This window comes from Schistocerca nitens, chromosome 7 (assembly GCF_023898315.1).
Source record: "Schistocerca nitens isolate TAMUIC-IGC-003100 chromosome 7, iqSchNite1.1, whole genome shotgun sequence".
Classification (NCBI taxonomy): Eukaryota; Metazoa; Arthropoda; class Insecta; order Orthoptera; family Acrididae; genus Schistocerca; species Schistocerca nitens.
The window spans coordinates 253,799,056-253,817,311 of NC_064620.1; the positions used below are offsets into that span (position 1 = coordinate 253,799,056).

General features: G+C 46.8%; 1 protein-coding gene across 1 annotated transcript in view; it reads left to right on the forward strand.

The window, feature by feature from the left end:
* LOC126195563 (orexin receptor type 2-like) overlaps nt 1–18,256 on the forward strand; it is a 103,014-nt gene that overhangs the window by 13,001 nt on the left and 71,757 nt on the right. Inside the window, exon 2 of the mRNA XM_049934186.1 lies at nt 1,127–1,274. Within this exon, the coding sequence (XP_049790143.1) occupies nt 1,127–1,274 (148 nt within the window). The remainder of the gene's footprint in view (nt 1–1,126; nt 1,275–18,256) is intronic.

An 18,256-nucleotide genomic window follows, 5' to 3' on the forward strand; every position in this document is an offset into this window, starting at 1 on the left:
GCATCAGTCGATGGACACGTCACAAATTCGTCTTCTGTGCCAACCTGCTCATCTCACAGTCGTAATTTCACACTACGTGCACAGTTATTCGCTGGATTTACTTAGATCTCCGTTGTCTCCTACAGATTTTACTCTGTACAGCCTCCTCCAGTACCATGGAAGCTATTCCGTGATGTCTCAACAGCTGCTCTACCATCCTGTCCTTTCTTCTTGTCAGTGTTTTCTTTATATTCCTTTCGTTGCCGATCCTGCGGAGAACCTCCTCATATCTTACCTTATCAGCTACCTAACTTTCAACATTCTTCTGTAGCACCACATCTCAACTGCTTCGATTCTCTTCTATCCCACAGTCCATGTTTCACTGCGATGCTGTGCTCCAGATGTACATTCTCAGAAAATTCTTCCTCAAATTAAGGCCTAAATTAGATGCTAGTAGATTTCTCTTGCCCAGGAATATCCATTTTCCTAGTGCTTTGTCTACGTTGTGATGACTAATTTGGTGTAAAGTTCCTCTTTACTTTCGTCTTTCTTCGATTTACTGTCAGTCCATCTATCTGCACTCATTACACTGTTGATTCCAGTCAATAGAGTCTGTAATTCTTCTTCACTTCCACTGAGGGTAGCAATGCTATTAGGTAATACTTATAACTGATACTCTTTCATCATGCATTTTAATACCGCTCTTAAGGCTTTCTTTATTTCTGTCATTCCTTCTTCGATGTAGAGAACAGTGGTGGGCAACAGACTAGATCCCTGAATTACGTCCTTTTTAATTCAAGCACTTCGTTGTTGGCCTTCCAGTCTTGTTTCTTCCGCTTAACAACCACGAAAAGACATGCGGGAAAAATTAGAGAGCATAAGTTTTCATGAAGGTTTACCAATAATCGCTATTCCCGGGTATCATTATCGATCGGAACTGAATTACCCTCGGGTGCCCATCTTAAGTAGGCTTGTGAAGTATAGACGTTAAAACATAAGTGGAACGTCAGTATCCGAGGTACACTGCGAAGTTTGCAGACTGCGAAGCTCCGCCCCTCCCCTTGACTAAATTGATACAAATGATTACAGTCCCCCTGGAATGTCGGCCCTGAGTGACGTATGTCGGGCGCTGTGCCTGCTGTTGCAGACGGTGTCGGTGGCGGTGTCGGTGCTGACGCTGACGTTCATCAGCGTGGACCGCTGGTACGCCATCTGCTTCCCGCTGCGCTTCAACTCCACGACGGGCCGCGCCAAGACGGCCATCGCCATCATCTGGCTGCTGGCTCTGGCGTTCGGTGAGTACCGTTCCACGGAAACCACAGATATCCATCTTACGTGTCTGCTCGTTATCTGCCCTCCCTCGTCCTGCTTTATTCCACTTACTCAATACTAGACAAGACAAGTTAATTTTTTGCGAATGTAGTTACCAATTTCTCGTTCTGTTCGTCCTTAATCCCTACTGATCTGTTTCTGAAGATATTATAAAATTAATTTTTGTTTATTTAAGACAAACAGAATAAGAAAAACCTTCTTCCGCAAGTCACTTCAAATCAGGCACCTGCAATCGCAGTTACATTCTGTTTAACCTTATTCGCTATGGATACTGGTAACGTCTTATTGTGTATTCTTCTTGTTGTTTTTCTTCTTCATCTTCCGTTTCACCCGCTTTGGAGTACGAGGAATCAGTTTTTTCTTTGCATATTGTTCCTTCCTTTGTGGCCAGTATTTCTTCATTCTCTCTGATCGTCTTCTCTCCTCTTCCGAGATTATGGGTTTCTACTTTATTTGAAATGTGGCCTGGAACGTTATGTTTTCGACTTTAGCACTTATGTGAGCTGTTCTATAGAGTAATGACTTTTCCGTAATTTTCATTCGCTTCGTTCTTTTTCAGTTTCCACAAACTAGTTAGGTTTCTTTATGTGGTTATGGAACAGATCAAGTGCTCGTTTCGTTATCCAATTAGAGTTCATTCTGAGAAGACGTCCATAAAAATTTAGTCACTTTTTTCGCATAGTACCTGAGAGTTTTTCAGTTTCACTACTGATGTGTACTATTTTGTTTTAGTGATTTTTCTTAATTCTTTATTACATTTAGCCCTAATTGTTCTATCTGACCTATTGTTCTAGCTGCTGCATAAAATGCTTCTGGCTTGATCAATGTTTTGTAATGCTTAGTTTTGACCCCCAAGAAAGAGATTTCTCGTTTTATATCTCTTTCGTCAAACGAAGGCTAATTCAAGTTTCTTTCTCCTGGGTTCTATTGCTTTGCATTCTGTTACATTCTAACTAATCCATTCCTCCATATATTTAAATTCTTTTACTCTTTCTGATTTGTGTTGCTGGACTTCAGGTATTTATTCTGGTTTACGTTGTTTGTCATGATTTTGACGTTTTAGAGGAAATTTGTAGACCTATTTTAGCTCCTTTTTTCTCTAGTTGGAGGAATTGTCCCTTTGCTTCTTAATTGTTTCAGAAAATAGGACCATATCATCTATAAAAGTAGTGCAGTTTATTCTGAGATTCTTCTTTTTGGAACCCAGTGTTATTTATATCTTTATATTTCTGTTCCATTCTCTGATTGCTTCCTCAAATGCGAAATCGAACAATAATGGGGAAACCTCATCCCTAGTGTTACTGCTGTTTCATTTCCGATGTTGCTGATACTGCACCAATGTTACTGCTGTTTCATTTCCGATGTTGCTGATACTGCACCAAGGAATTTAACTTTTGAAAACTTATTTATAGTAGTGGATTTTATTACGTTACTTTTTTTCTGATCCAAATCCAGTTTTTCTCTTACTGATACTACGGGTTATCTAGCAATAGAATCATACGTTTTCTTGAAATAAATGAAGGGAATGACATATGTCTTTGTCCTTGATTGTTGGTATTTTGTGTATTCGTTAAACATAAATATAGATATTTACTATTTGTCACTTTTAAACATTCCAGATGGTTAACAAAGTAACTGAGAATCTTGCAAAAAAAAAATACTATGAACAAAATACATGTGAATATCAACTTCGCTGTTGAATACCAGACAATCAAAGGTTTAAATTTCCTGGACCTCTCCATAAGTAACTTCAACAACAGAGATAATTTTCAAATTTACAGGGAGAAACCAACATACGAAGATGGCACAATCAGAAAAACCTCACGTCACCCTTATAAGCACATAATTGCTTCATACAGAGTAATGATCAATAGAATGCAAAACATCCCATTAGAAACAGCTGCCCAGACTGATGAAATAAACACCATTAAAACAACTGCTTACAACAGTAACACGATCCAGAATTAATATTTGGGCTAAATAGCAAAATGAATTCCCACATGACCAACCACAGAGGCACCTCAACATTAAATAACACCATGTCGCACCTAACAGAAAAATATGTGAACATGTAATACTTAGGAAGACTGTCATATGAAGTAGCAAATCGTTAGGAGGAAGGGGTTTCATAATCAGGTTTTACTTAAATAACAAAACAAATTACATAACCATCCTTAGTATTAAAAATAACAGCAAAAGAAATGCACGAACTCACTTGAAAGACATGTTAGAAGATACGATCTGGACAAACAGGAATAAATTTTAATATATGTTTCCGAAAACGCATGGATGCTGTTGGTTTAAAAACCTTAATCAATCTAAATTTGCTCTACACAACGCTGAAGATGAACATCAAGTGACAGACGTAAGACACAACGTAGAAATGAAATAAAATGAGCATACTCCAAGAAACCTAAATTCATTCTCACAAATGTGTATCTCCGAAAGACATTCCAAGTAACCAAACAGAATTATCCAACAAAATTTTTCTAAGGAATTTCCATAATTTATTTATACATCCATGCGCTAAGTACAGTCGTGAAAAATCATTATCCAGTATCACCTCATCCATCGATTGCACATAATAATTCTACTTCAAGTGAGTCAGTTGTTTGCATTTATTGTTAGCAAATGTCACTTTAGGAGCAAGTAAAATATTTAATATTCTTTTATATAAGATGTATTGTATTTTTATGATAATCAACATAGTTTAATCAAGTAGGCACTGCTGCACTTATTACATGACCATACAAGCATGCAGCACTTCATGCCACGCATTGACAGTTTTTTAGTCTTGCAGAAGTTTAATATAGAAATGGTCATTTCAGAACGTGTAAGTAAAATATAACTTTGACCATAGATATAATTGTCCTATGTCAATGAACATGGAGGTAAAAAAGGAGGGAGACGGAGCTATAGACATACGCTTTACGTTGTTTTGAAGCCTGAGTGGGCTGGGCCTGTCGCCATCTTAAACAGCTCCAAACATTAGCAGACTCCTGTTTGCCATTGATTCTTGTTCATTGTTCCTGTCGTATATGCACAGCAGCTGCTTTAAAAACTAAAATATACGGTACTTACATGAATAACATAGTGTCAGGAATGCCATTTCGAACGGTTTTCTGTTCTAGAATGTGAACTCGCTATAGTAATACAACACATCTCGCCTCGTTAATATAGTTAAGATGTATTTTGTGGTTCAAATAACCAAGAAGTGAAGGATTTGATATAAAAAGGATGCTTTCGTAGTACACTCAGTTCTAGTTTTACTGTATTCATACTGACAGCAAATGCTCGTTTTCTTACTGGTACTGCTACTTGTTCGTTACTTTTTCAGCTGTCTACTCGTATGCACAAGCTTCCTAATGTTCACGCTAGCAAAAAGCTTACCTGCATCTACTCTGTTACCCCATAAACGTGTGCAATGAGGAAAGAAGCAAGGTAGGCTATCGTATCCTGTGCATGTCATGAAAGTGGTCGATTATTGAAATGTCAAAGAAACAGAAGTGCATAGAGGTATACTTCCATGCAGAATAGAGTTCGTGTCACTGTATTAGTAGACAACACATCTTCTCACTCTGAAATGTTACCTATGATGCGTCATTCAGTGTAGCCGATAATACCAACTTACAGCGTAAGTCGATGATACAACTTTTTAAAACGTATTTCAACATTGTGCAATGCATAAATGCAAGAAATGTGATTAAGGGAACGGTTTCAAACTCTTAGATCCCGTAAAGTGGATATTTTGCTTTAGCATGTATGTATCTCATTTTTAGTAATGGTGACCTAAACTTTGTTACATGTAGGCCTCCTACCTTTGCAAAAGTAGCATATCTGCTTCTTTTCCAGGAATATCTCTCGCCAGTATACGGCAGTTGTTCAGCAGTAACTAAACAAATCACAATTGGAATGTTCGTCTATTTTCATCATCTGCTCGATTTTAGTTTTGAATTTCGTTTTGAGGTTTTCAAAGCATATAAACCCATACCATGGTTTTGCGATGCACCAATAGTCAGTCAATTTTATGTTCCATATGTCATTTGCATGATGAATCGTAATGATGTGAAATGAGTCATTCTATATTAACGTCATTTGTTTAATATGGCTCCATGGCGATCATTTATTAGTTTTTTGGTTTTTAATTAAACATAGACGTTAGTAATTCCTATCCGTCACCATTTACACATAATAGTGGAGCAGTTGTTAAAGGGAAACGTTTCCAGATTACTTTCAAATTTTACTTTGCTCTCCGTCAGGCATTTTATGTCATTGGATAAGTGATCAAAGCTTTTCGTTGAGGTATTGTGAACTCCTGTTTGTGCTGCTGACAACCTTAATATGACGTACTGAATATCATTTTTTCTTCTGCTTTTGTAATTATGTACATCATTGTTCCTGTTGAAGTGCAGCGGACTGCATACTACAAACTTCATGAGGGAATAACTATACTCTGAAGCGGAGAGAATGCTGCTCACTCACCGAGCAACAGGTAGGCATGACGAAAAGAGTGTTCACGTACGTTTACGGCTAGTCTTCTTCAGAAGAATGCGAAACACATACACACATAAATACAATCACACACACACACACACACACACACACACACACTGTATTTTGTCCGCTGTCTCAGGCTGTTCTGGCCAGAAACTTTTTTAAAAGGGAGGATATGTCAACAATGAATAAATATCGGATTTTTCGGCATGAGATGCTGCACCAACAAACAACTCTGTCACTTACACGAGTGTTGTATGGGGGTGAGACCATTGACACTGTTGTTCGGATGTCGGAGTGTCTGCGGTTTGGAAGGCAATGCAAAACACAGGGAAGAAGAGAAATAACGGACACAGAGCGAAGTAACACCTTAGAGGATAGTAACCAAAGAAGACATGACTGGTTTGTGGGATAGAAGAAAATTCGTTAGGCAAACTCAAACAATGGGGTATCCAGGTTGGAATATGATCAATATCCGGCGATACTGGCTAAAGCAGCATTATACAGTGATAATGTATGCGTGGCTTTTGTGTGTATGATTGAGTGAATGTGTTTTTGTGTGTTCTTTCCTTTATGTAAAATGGTTGGGTAGAAAGCGTATGTGATAAACATTCTTGTCGTCGTGCCTATCTGCTGGTCGACTGTGTCTTCATTACGGTGCGTAGCAGTCTGTTCTTTCCCCAATATTGTTGATATTCCAACCTGTACTTCCCATTCGTTTTTTCTGTAGGCCTATTGTATGTTTATCAAACTGTTTTTGTTGTAATAACTACGCAAACGCGAGCGAATCAGCGGGCTGCGAATCTAGTGAATAATATGACATGTGTTACGTGCTGTGAAGAAAGGAAAGGGGACATGCTAAAATGATGAATGAATACTTGACGAAATGAGGAAGGTTAGGATCTGGCTTGTAGTTTTCTGAAGAGTAAGTACGAAAAGAGAGAAGGAGAGAGAGAGAGAGAGAGACAGACAGAGAGAGAGAGCAAATATTTCCACATTATGTAATTCTCCTTGCTTGCTATCTATGAAATTAACTGTCATGTGTCAAGCACCACCGTTGGCGTGGACACGTGCGAATTAACTACTATGGACCCATGACAGGCACCGGCTAATTAACGTCACGAGGCGCGTTACGGGAATAGATATCCACATCGCTTTTGTCGGAAGAGGACCTACACCTCCCTCCCTCACACCACCCCCGCCCCTACCTGCGCTAACAACGTGTAGCTGTCTGCTTTGTGAGCAGGGTGCAGTTGCTGGTTACACGACCTGCCCTTCTTGTGCAAGCTGCTCCCAGGGCAGGAAAGTGTGGTGTGTCAGCTGTATAAGGTATATCACGTTTTTCGGAAGAATCACGGAAGCGAGACGATGTGTACGTGAAGAGATGCGGTGGCGGAAAAGATAGCAGCCAGGAAATATCCTGCAACAACGATAATTGTGTACACATATTCTTAAAAACTCTGTATATATACTCAAATTAAAAGTTTCTTTACAGCTCGTAATAGACCTGGTTTGTGAATAACTACGGGAGCTGCCGATGACTTATTTTCAACGAAACGTGGTTTTTTCATTTATTACTATTCATCACTGTTAACCCTTTCAGTTAGTTCCTCCTTTAGTACTTCTAAATGTTTGACAGAAAAAAATGGAAATTAGCGTTTGGCGTCATTGGCCGCGAGGCCCCTTACGGGGCAGGTCTGGCTGCGTTAATACATTCGACGCCACATTGGGCGACCAGCGCGCCGGATAGGGATGAAATGATGATGACGACAACACAACAGCCAATCCCTGAGCGGAGTAAATCCCCGACCCAGCCGGGAACCGAACCCGATCCCCTGAGGACTGCAGTCTGTCACGCTGAGCATTTTTTAAAAATGTATTTTCTTTTTAGGAAATGGATCAGGTAGTGGGGTGGCGGAGGCAAGGTGGGCAGGGGTCGCAAACCGAGGCCTGTCCACGATGTCTCCTCCCTCCCATCCTGGGAATGTGGTACAAAGGATGCAATTGGTGTATTATTGTGAATGAATTTTTGTTACTTTATTATTTATTTATTTTAATTTTTTTAATTTTTTAACAGTAAGTAACTGAAAACTAGTAAGTACACTCGTTGCGTCGAGTTGGGGACACATAACTAAAAACATGCTTATAGTTGTAGCGAAGGGCATAAAGAAAGAGAGCAAAGTGCGGGGCTAAGGAAGCCATGCAGCAAAACCTAAGGGAGGAATCCATACGACTATTAACCGGTGCTACATCTTGCACCGGATGGGAAACAAAAACTGTTAAGATCTTTTCACACCGGGGACAAAAAGAGGAAATGGGGCAAATACTGCTACAGAGTGCGAGGGGTCACGACGAAGCTCTCCATCTGCAGTATCATCCAGGTATGACTTCTCGTAATGACCAAGGTAGATTACACGTTGTACCGTTTAGTGCTCTATCATCGTCTTGTAATTTTAGCTTCTCTTACCCGTGATGTTCCAGCTACGTGAAGGGTCGTGGAACGCAATCCACAAATAATTGGAAAAATATTGTCGATACTTTGGGTTTAGTGCTCTATCATCGTCTTGTAATTTTAGCTTCTCTTACCCGTGATGATCCAGCTACGTGAAGGGTCGTGGAACGCAATCCACAAATAATTGGAAAAATATTGTCGATACTTTGGGTTACGGAGGATCTTGCCATGTCGTTCCTGCAAATAGTTCCAAAAGTCTAAAGTGTCCTTAGTGCCGTCTTGAAACAAATAATGCACTGCATGTCCACGAAGCCACCTCACGCCATTAGTTTTTGTGCGTGGGAAATACGTCTCATCCGGGAATAAGATAGTCTTGGGGTCGATATGATTCGGCGTCACTCGAAGGAAGTATGCTGACATTTGCTTCACTAAGTGCCACACTGCCGTAGACCCGCCACAGCTAAGACGGTGTTCATCGTTGTCTTGAACGCCACAGCTCGTGCACGTGGGTCAGTCTACCATATGGATCGTATGTAGCCTTGATCTCGTCACCTGCTTACCGTCGACAGTGATATACCACATCGCCGTGACGTCAGTGTCCAGTGTTACGTGGTGAATTGTGTTCCACACTGCTCGCCAGTTGACGTTCGACTGCTTCCTCTCCATGACGTTATCTGGTAGTCCACGTTGCAGGACCCGATAAACCGCCTTTGCCGTCACCAGTTGAGTCGCTGGTCATGCAAGTCGAACGTAACTGAGTTCGAGGTAAAAGAGACCGATGTAGAAGAACGAGGAGGGGACGTGGTGTATCGCCACAGGTGGCAACAGGGAGGGCGGTGCTAGTTCTTCTATTAACAAACTCGTCAGACTAGCCGGACGGCGGTGCCATTGTTTGACTAATGTGCTCACAAATAGGGCGAGCACTCTATCATGAACGTGATAAAGGCCAAGCCTTCCCCGATCCGGGGGAAGGGTGAGAGTCTCATATTTGATCTTGAAAAGCGTTCCTGGACTCACGAAGCACCCAAAAGCCGCAAGTATACCGTGAGCTAACATCACCGGTATAGATAATATTTGGGCGATGTGGGAATGCGTGACGCTAAATGTGTGTTGATATACTGGGTCCGTTGGACGATGTCCAGGGCTCGTAGACGGTTGTTGGCCATCCCAGTCCGAACATTTCGTAAAAGTCGTCGAAAGTTACGAGCAGTGGTTCGTCGTATCGTATAAAATCAATGCCGGGACATTTCAAAGTATCTCTGAACTGTAAGGGGGTGACGCTGTCCTCAGACAATCCGACCCTGATGTTCATCGCCATCGATTTTGCTACGTTGATACGACTACCAGTGGTCATGCTATATGTCGCTATCCAATTCAGTGCGCTAGCGATGTCGTCGCCGTAGCAGATGACAATCAGCAGGTCGTCAGCGTACACTTTACATCGGAAAGTGTGGTCTCGTAACGTCATACCCGTTAGTGGTTGGCGCAGGCCGCATAGGAGTGGTTCCATGGCCACAGCGTAAAGTAAAGTGGACAGAGGGTAGCCTTGGCGTATCGATCGAGAAATGGTGAGGGGCTGCATAGGTCGGCCATTGACGATCGCCTTGGATGCCGCCCCACGGAGTAGTCGCATGACGACAGCGACGAATGGCTGTGGGTACCGCATATGTTGGAGGACCGCTTCCAAATAGTCATGGTCCACGTGGTCGAAAGCTTGACTGAAATCGATTGCCGCCAGTGCACATTTCAGACGACATGCCCTCGCTAGTGAGATCAAGTCGCGATATTCACTGAGTGCTGTTTGAATATTATTGTCGCTTCCTAATAATGTTTGATCGAGTGAGATGATGTTTCCTAAGGTCTGGTGTTTCCGCGCCGCCAACAATCGAGAAAAGATGTTAAAGTCGCAGTTCAATAGCGTCAATGGGCGATAGTCCTGCAGTCGTGAGCCACCGGACAGTTTGTGAATAGGAATAATCATCCCTTCCCCAAGGGCCGCACGGAGCGGCACTTCCGGGGATAGTAGTTCGCGACAGATTTCCGTCCATCGAGTGGCTAATAAATATTGAAAAGTCCGGTAAAATTCCAACGGGAGGCTATCAGGACCCGGAGACTTGTTGACAGCTAATTTTCTAATGGCGTCGATCACTTCTTCTTCCTTAATTTCTTCCATCAAGGCCGCTTCCATTGCTGGGGTGAAGGTGCCGTAAATCGTCTGAGAGACGTCATCCAGTGCTGTCAGATCAGGGATCTGAGCGGAATAGAGCTGGGAATAATGATCTCAGAACGCTGTTTTTGTGTAGTTTTGCGTGGTGAGACGACGACCGTCCTCCGTGTCGATGAAGCGTATCAGCGCTCGTTTACGTTCACGAAGTACGTGGAACATGGACGGGCGTTCACTCGGTATCCAATACCGCGTACTCGAGCGGATGACCAGCCCCTCTAGGTGGCGTCGCATATTAGCGATGATCTGAGCCTTAGCACGTTGGACCGCCATTTGTCGTTCCGGAGACGGCACCATAGCATTGCAGTCGCGCAGTACCCTGAAGTAAAAATCGAGTATATGTCTACGCCAAGCAGGGTGGTCACGACCGTAGGTTATCAACGTTCGCCTCAGTTACGGTTTGGCGCAGTCCAACCACCACCAGCGGGTCGTTGTGGGATATGCACGGAGGCGATTTTCACACGAATGCCACGTATCCTCAACGGCTTGGCGCCAATCCGGGTACGACAGGTGAGCGATGTTTAATTTTCACGGGCTGCGGCTTCTCCACACTTGTTGCCGCCGCAGGGTGACGGCACAAATGTAAGCTGAGTGGTCCAAGAAAGCTGTAGGCCACAATTCCGCAGCATGTATTCCAGCGGCGAGAGAGCGTGAGACATAAATCCGGTCGATGCGACTTTAAGAGTTACTCGTGAAGTGTGTGAATCCCGGTCAGTGGCCGTGAAGATGTTCCCAAGTGTCCACCATATGCAGGTCCCGAATTAGCTTCTCGAGTTCCGGACACGGATTATGTCGTGGGAATTGGTCTCTGGGCGCCAGTACGCAATTGTAGTGTTAGTCAGGATAGATGTCAGGAGCAGAAAATTGTGGGCCTTGCAATAATTAAAGGTAATTCAGCTGGAATGGGCCCTATTTATTCATGTGAAGATGGTACATGGGTGCCCACGTAGGGCTGAGCAGCCCCAAGAGGCGTTGCGGTCTGTTCATCAGGAGGATTTAGGAGAGAGGCAGAGGCTAGAGGAGCGACTACTCGGGGCCGACGTCTGAAGCCAAGAGAGCGCGGAGCTGTTTCCAAGTCGCCCTCGCCGCTCCCGACCGCGTCCTCACGTGATCACACGACTAGTCTTTGATTGGAGGGTTGATTCCGCCAACGCGCCTTGCTAGTAGCGTACCGTCGTCAGCCCCCCTGCGGGTCCGGGGATTAGAATAGGCCCGAGGTATTCCTGCCTGTCGTAAGAGGCGACTAAAAGGAGACCATCCCCCTCACGGGGGTAGTTAGCGCCTGCGTCCGGAGACGGACGGTTTCCCGACCTATAATCGTGGTCTTTTTGGTTTTTCACTTCTCGTTTCTTCATTCCTTTTGTTGGTTCCTTTCTTTGCTCTTCTCCACTTCACTGTCTTCCTTACTCTTTCCCTTGCCTTCTCCTTGCCTTCTCATTGCCTTTTTCTCCTTGCCTTCTCATTGCCTTTTTCTCCTTGCCTTCTCATTGCCTTTTTCTCCTTGCCTTCTCATTGCCTCCTTCTCCTTGCTTTCTCATTGCCTTCTTCTCCTTGCCTTCTCTGGTCTCCGCCTCGGCGTTTGAGACAGTCTGTCCTCTTTCTCCCTCTCTCTTCTTTTTCCTCTTCTTCCTTCCTCCCTGTGCGTGTCTGAAGGCCGACCCACGCGTTCGCACGCGTAGCCGGTGACGGGGTAACGCGTAAGTCCCCGCCCTGGGTAGACATGTAAGGCACGCGCGTACCCCCTGGTAAAGGCCAGGCCCGGGGAGGGGTGATTGCCTGAGCTGATACCTTCTGACCATGCCGATTGGTCCCTCCGTCTGTTTCTCGGGAGGTGTGACCTGAGGTGTAAACATTCACCTAAGGCGGGAGTGCCCTCTGAGAGGGTCCCCACAAGGAAGGAGCGCGCCATCGGAGACGCTGGCAATCATGGGGGATTCCTCCGCAATGGATTCTACTCCATCGCTTTCGACTTCGACCCACAAACGGAAACGTGACCAGCCAACAGTGACAAAAATACTACCGCCTGCCCCACAGTTCCTCGTCGTTTCTCGATCTGAGGAAGGAAAGGATTTTTCCTCTGTCAACCCTTTCGTTATCCAGAAGGGCGTCGATGCCATAGCTGGATCTGTCAAATCTTGTACCAGATTGCGTAACGGTACCCTATTACTCGAAACTGAGAGCGCCTTTCAGGCACAAAAACTGCTTCGGGCCACACTCCTTTACACATTCCCTGTCCGGGTGGAGGCTCACCGAACTTTGAATTCGTCTCGTGGTGTGGTCTATACTAGATCCCTCGACGGCTTGACTGACGAGGAGATTCAATCTTTCCTCGCTGAGCAGGGCGTGACGGCTGTCCATAGGGTCATGAAAAAGGTCAACAATGACCTTGTACCGACCCGGACACTTTTCTTAACCTTCGATAGTGTTAAGCTGCCATCGCGCATCAAGGCGGGCTACGAGGTCATTTCAGTTCGCCCCTATGTCCCGACACCTACGCGCTGCTACCAGTGTCAGCGTTTCAATCACACTCGACAGTCTTGTTCCAATGCGGCTAAATGTGTCACTTGTGGCAGGGATGCCCATGAGGGTGACTGTCCACCTCCGTCTCCTCGTTGTGTGAACTGTCAGGGTGACCATGCCGCATCCTCCCGCGACTGTCCTGTCTATAAGGAAGAACGCTGTATCCAGGAAATTAGAGTCAAAGAGAAAGTGTCCACCTCGGCTGCTCGCAAGCTATTGGCTAGTAGGAAGCCCACGCTGCTCCCAGCGGGGAAATACAGCACTGTCCTCGCCTCTCCTCGGACTACCCGGGAGGTCGCAACCCAGACATGCGATCTGACCTTCAGCACCACGGTCGTCCGTTCGGCCAGTGCTAAGATCGCGCGGTCGACGTCTCCTCTTCGTCCCATCACCCCACAGACACCAGCCCCTTCATCAGCTTCTGCTAAGACGAAGACCCAGAAGTCAGATGCACGGGCCTTCAAGAAGGAACCGTCCCGTGCAGACTTCCTACGTACCTCGACCTCCCAGCCTTCGTCCGGTACTTCCACCAAACGACCATCCAAGAAGGCTAATAGGAAGCACAGTTCTCCTTCTCCGCCACGGCGCATTTCTTCTCCTGCGCCACCCAGCGGTTGCCGCCCCAGGCCGTCATCCCTTTCGCCTGGCCGCACCGCTGGTAGCCGAACATCTGGCCGTTCACCGGCGGAGGAAGCTCCCCCTCCCGGCCATCTTCCCAAGATGGCCGATGAACCTATAGAACCAATGGACGATGACTGTCCGCCTACTGATAGCGGCGGCAGTGCTCGCTCGAAGCCAGGCCCTCAGCGGCCTTCGAGGTGATCCCTTCTCTCATCTTCCTTTTCTTCCGATGGCACTTATTAACTGGAATATTCGCAGCGTTCGCTCCAACCGAGAGGACTTGAAGTTGCTGCTCCGCTCGCATCGTCCGCTCGTCGTAGCCCTCCAGGAAACGAAGCTACGCCCATGCGATCAAATTGCCTTGGCACACTACACCTCTGTGCGTTTTGACCTACCCCCTGTGGTAGGTATCCCAGCTCATGGAGGGGTTATGTTGCTGGTCCGGGATGATATTTACTACGATCCCATCACGTTGCACACCGGCCTGCAGGCAGTTGCCATCCGCATTACTCTCCCCACTTTTACGTTTTCCTTTTGTACCGTTTACGCTCCATCGTCATCTACCGTTACCAGGGCAGATATGACGCAACTTGTTGCTCAGCTACCTGCACCATTTTTGTTAACTGGAGACTTCAATGCCCACCATCCTCTTTGGGGCTCTCCAGCATCCTGCCCGAGGGGCTCCTTGTTAGCAGACCTTTTCAACCAGCTCAATCTTGTCTGCCTCAATACTGGCGCCCCTACTTTTCTTTCGGACACATCTCATACCTATTCCCATTTAGACCTCTCTATATGTACTCCCCAACTTGCACGCCGGTTTGAGTGGTATGCCCTTGCTGATACATATTCGAGCGACCACTTCCCGTGTATTATCCATCTCTTGCAGCATACTCCCTCTCCGTGCTCCTCTCGTTGGACCATCTCCAAGGCAGACTGGGGGCTCTTCTCTTCCAGGGCGACCTTTCAGGATCAAACCTTCACAAGCTGCGATCGTCAGGTCGCACACCTCACGGAAGTCATTCTCGCTGCTGCTGAATATTCCATTCCTCACCCTACCTCTTCTCCACGTCGCGTACCGGTCCCCTGGTGGACCGCAGCATGTAGGGACGCTATACGTGCTCGTCGACGTGCTTTACGCACCTTTCAACGCCACCCTACAGTGGCGAATTGCATTAATTATAAACGATTACGTGCTCAGTGTCGTCGTATTATTAAAGAAAGCAAGAAAGCCAGCTGGGCTGCTTTCACCAGCACCTTCAACAGTTCTACTCCTTCATCTGTTGTCTGGGGTAGCCTGCGCCGGCTATCTGGCACTAAGGTCCACTCCCCAATTTCTGGCTTGAAGGTCGCGAATGAAGTCCTTGTGGCCCCTGAGGCTGTCTCCAATGCCTTCGGCCGCTTTTTCGCCGAGGTTTCGAGCTCCGCTCATTACCACCCTGCCTTCCTCCCCCGCAAACAGGCCGAGGAGGCTAGGCCACGTGACTTCCGCTCCTCGAATTGTGAAAGTTATAATGCCCCATTCACCATGCGGGAACTCGAAACCGCACTTGGCCGATCACGGTCCTCCGCTCCAGGGCCTGATTCTATTCATATTCAGATGCTGAAGAACCTTTCTCCTGCGGGTAAAGGTTTTCTTCTTCGTACATACAATCGCATCTGGATTGAGGGACATGTTCCCGCATGCTGGCGCGAGTCTATTGTTGTCCCGATTCCTAAGCCGGGGAAGGACAGGCACTTGCCTTCCAGTTATCGACCTATCTCGCTTACCAGCTGTGTCTGTAAAGTGATGGAGCGAATGGTTAACTCTCGATTGGTTTGGCTGCTCGAGTCTCGCCGCCTACTTACCAATGTACAATGTGGATTTCGAAGGCGCCGCTCTGCTGTCGACCATCTGGTTACCTTGTCGACCTTCATCATGAATAACTTCTTGCGGAAGCGCCCGACCGCGGCTGTGTTCTTTGATTTGGAGAAGGCTTACGACACCTGTTGGAGGGCGGGCATTCTCCGCACCATGCATACGTGGGGCTTTCGCGGTCGCCTCCCTCTTTTTATTCGTTCCTTTTTAATGGATCGACAGTTTCGGGTACGTGTGGGTTCTGTCCTGTCCGACACCTTTCGCCAGGAGAATGGGGTGCCACAGGGCTCAGTTTTGAGCGTCGCTCTCTTCGCCATCGCGATCAATCCAATAATGGATTGCCTCCCAGCTGATGTATCAGGCTCCCTTTTCGTGGACGATTTTACCATCTATTGCAGCGCGCAGTGTCCACGTGTCTTGGAGCGCTGTCTTCAGCGTTCTCTTGACCGTCTTTACTCCTGGAGTGTCGCCAATGGCTTCCGTTTTTCTGCCGAGAAGACGGTCTGTATTAACTTCTGGCGCTACAAAGAGTTTCTCCCACCGTCCTTACGACTCGGTCCCGTTGCTCTCCCACTCGTGGAGACAATCAAATTTTTAGGCCTTACCTTTGACAGGAAACTTAGCTGGTCTCCACATGTGTCATATTTGGCCGCCCGTTGTACCCGTTCTTTAAATGTCCTCCGTGTTCTCAGTGGTATGTCGTGGGGAGCGGATCGAACCGTCCTACTTCGTCTATATCGGTCGATCGTCCGCTCCAAGCTGGATTATGGGAGTTTCGTATACTCCTCTGCACGGCCATCCATCTTACGCCGCCTCAACTCCATACAACATCGGGGTTTACGACTTGCGATCGGAGCATTTTATACCAGTCCCGTAGAGAGTCTTCATGCTGACGCTGGCGAATTGCCACTCACCTACCGGCGCGATGTACTGCTTTGTCGGTATGCCTGTCGGCTACTGTCAATGCCCGACCATCCTTCTTATCGTTCCTTTTTTGACGACTCTCTTGACCTTCAATACGGGTTGTATGTCTCTGCCTTGCTACCCCCTGGAGTTCGCTTTCGTCGCCTCCTTCAACACCTTCATTTTTCACTCCCTGCAACCTTTCGAGTGGGCGAGAGCCGCACGCCACCTTGGCTCCAGGCTCAGGTCCGCGTTCACCTCGACCTCAGCTCGCTCCCAAAAGAGGTCACCCCCGGTTCGGTCTACCACTCCCGTTTTTTGGAACTTCGTTCGAAGTTCAACAACATGACTTTCATTTATACGGATGGCTCTAAGACCAATGACGGGGTCGGGTGTTCCTTTATTGTCGGGGCACAAAGTTTCCAATACCGGCTCCATGGCCATTGTTCGGTCTTCACAGCTGAGCTCTTTGCCCTCTACCAGGCTGTTCTGTACATCTGCCGCCACCGACATTCTGCTTATGTCATCTGCTCAGATTCCCTGAGCGCCATCCAGAGCCTCAGTGATCCGTACCCGGTTCACCCTTTCGTGCACCGGATCCAACGCTCTCTTCAGCAGCTGGTGGACGTCGGTACGCTGGTTAGCTTTATGTGGGTTCCTGGCCATGTCGGTATCCCTGGGAACGAAGCTGCAGATGCCGCGGCCAAGGCTGCGGTCCTCCAGCCTCGGACAGCTTCTTGTTGTGTCCCTTCGTCCGATTTTAGCAGGGTCATTTGTCGGCGCGTTGTGTCGCTGTGGCATGCCGATTGGGCTGCACTTACCGACAACAAGCTTCGGGCCTTAAAACCTTTTCCCGTGGCTTGGACGTCCTCCTCACGCCTTTCTCGGCGGGAGGAGGTCGTTTTAGCAAGGTTAAGAATTGGACACTGCCGGTTCAGCCATCGCCATCTGCTGACGGCTGCGCCGGCGCCGTTCTGCCCATGTGGGCACTTGCTGACGGTTCGTCACATTTTAATGTCCTGTCCCGATCTTAAAACACTGCGCCTCGATCTTAACCTGCCTACTACTTTAGATGCCATTTTAGCGGATGACCCACGAGCAGCTGCTCGTGTTCTTTGTTTTATCAATTTGACAAACCTCGCTAAGGACATTTGATGATGTTTTTTAATCCTATGCCTGTCAGTCTGTCTTTTATTGTGTTTTCCCTTTTAGTTGTTGTTGTCAACTTGTGCCTCGCGGTGCATTCTTAGAGTAGTCAGGGCGCTAATGACCATTGAAGTTGTGCGCCCGAAAACCACCAAAAAAAAAAAAAAAAAAAAAAAAGTACCGTCGTCAGCGCAACCAACCCGTGGGACTAGAGTCTGACCAAGGAGCACGTGGCAGGAATGTGCCGACCACGGTCTTCCGGCGAGCACCTTCCACCACAGTATGCCCAAGCCGGCTACGGCCGTACATTATTAATGGAAAAATTATTTAATAAAATTTTATCGGCAATGATCCCTCCTGGTGGGGGGGAGGGTCTCCTCCCTGCACAGTAGTCACCTCCTAACACCAGATGGTCGTGGCGGCCTTGGAAGAGCCGGGCGATGTCTTCCGCAAAGAATCGTGAACGTTCGCGACGTTTGTCCGTCCCGAAAGGTGCGTAGATATTGATAAGGCGGTCACCTAGTACCTTGAGTGCCATTCCTCTAGCCCCAGGCACAAAGAGGATATCGTCCGCCACTATCCCTTCCCGAAGAAGTACAGCGACACCGCTGCCTGTGTGGGAAGCTCTCCAGCTTACTACGGCCTCTGTACCGCCTGTACCGTCGTCGGAGTGTCCACACTTCATGTCAGACGATCGCTACAAACACTCGTCGGATGGAGCACGCCGCCG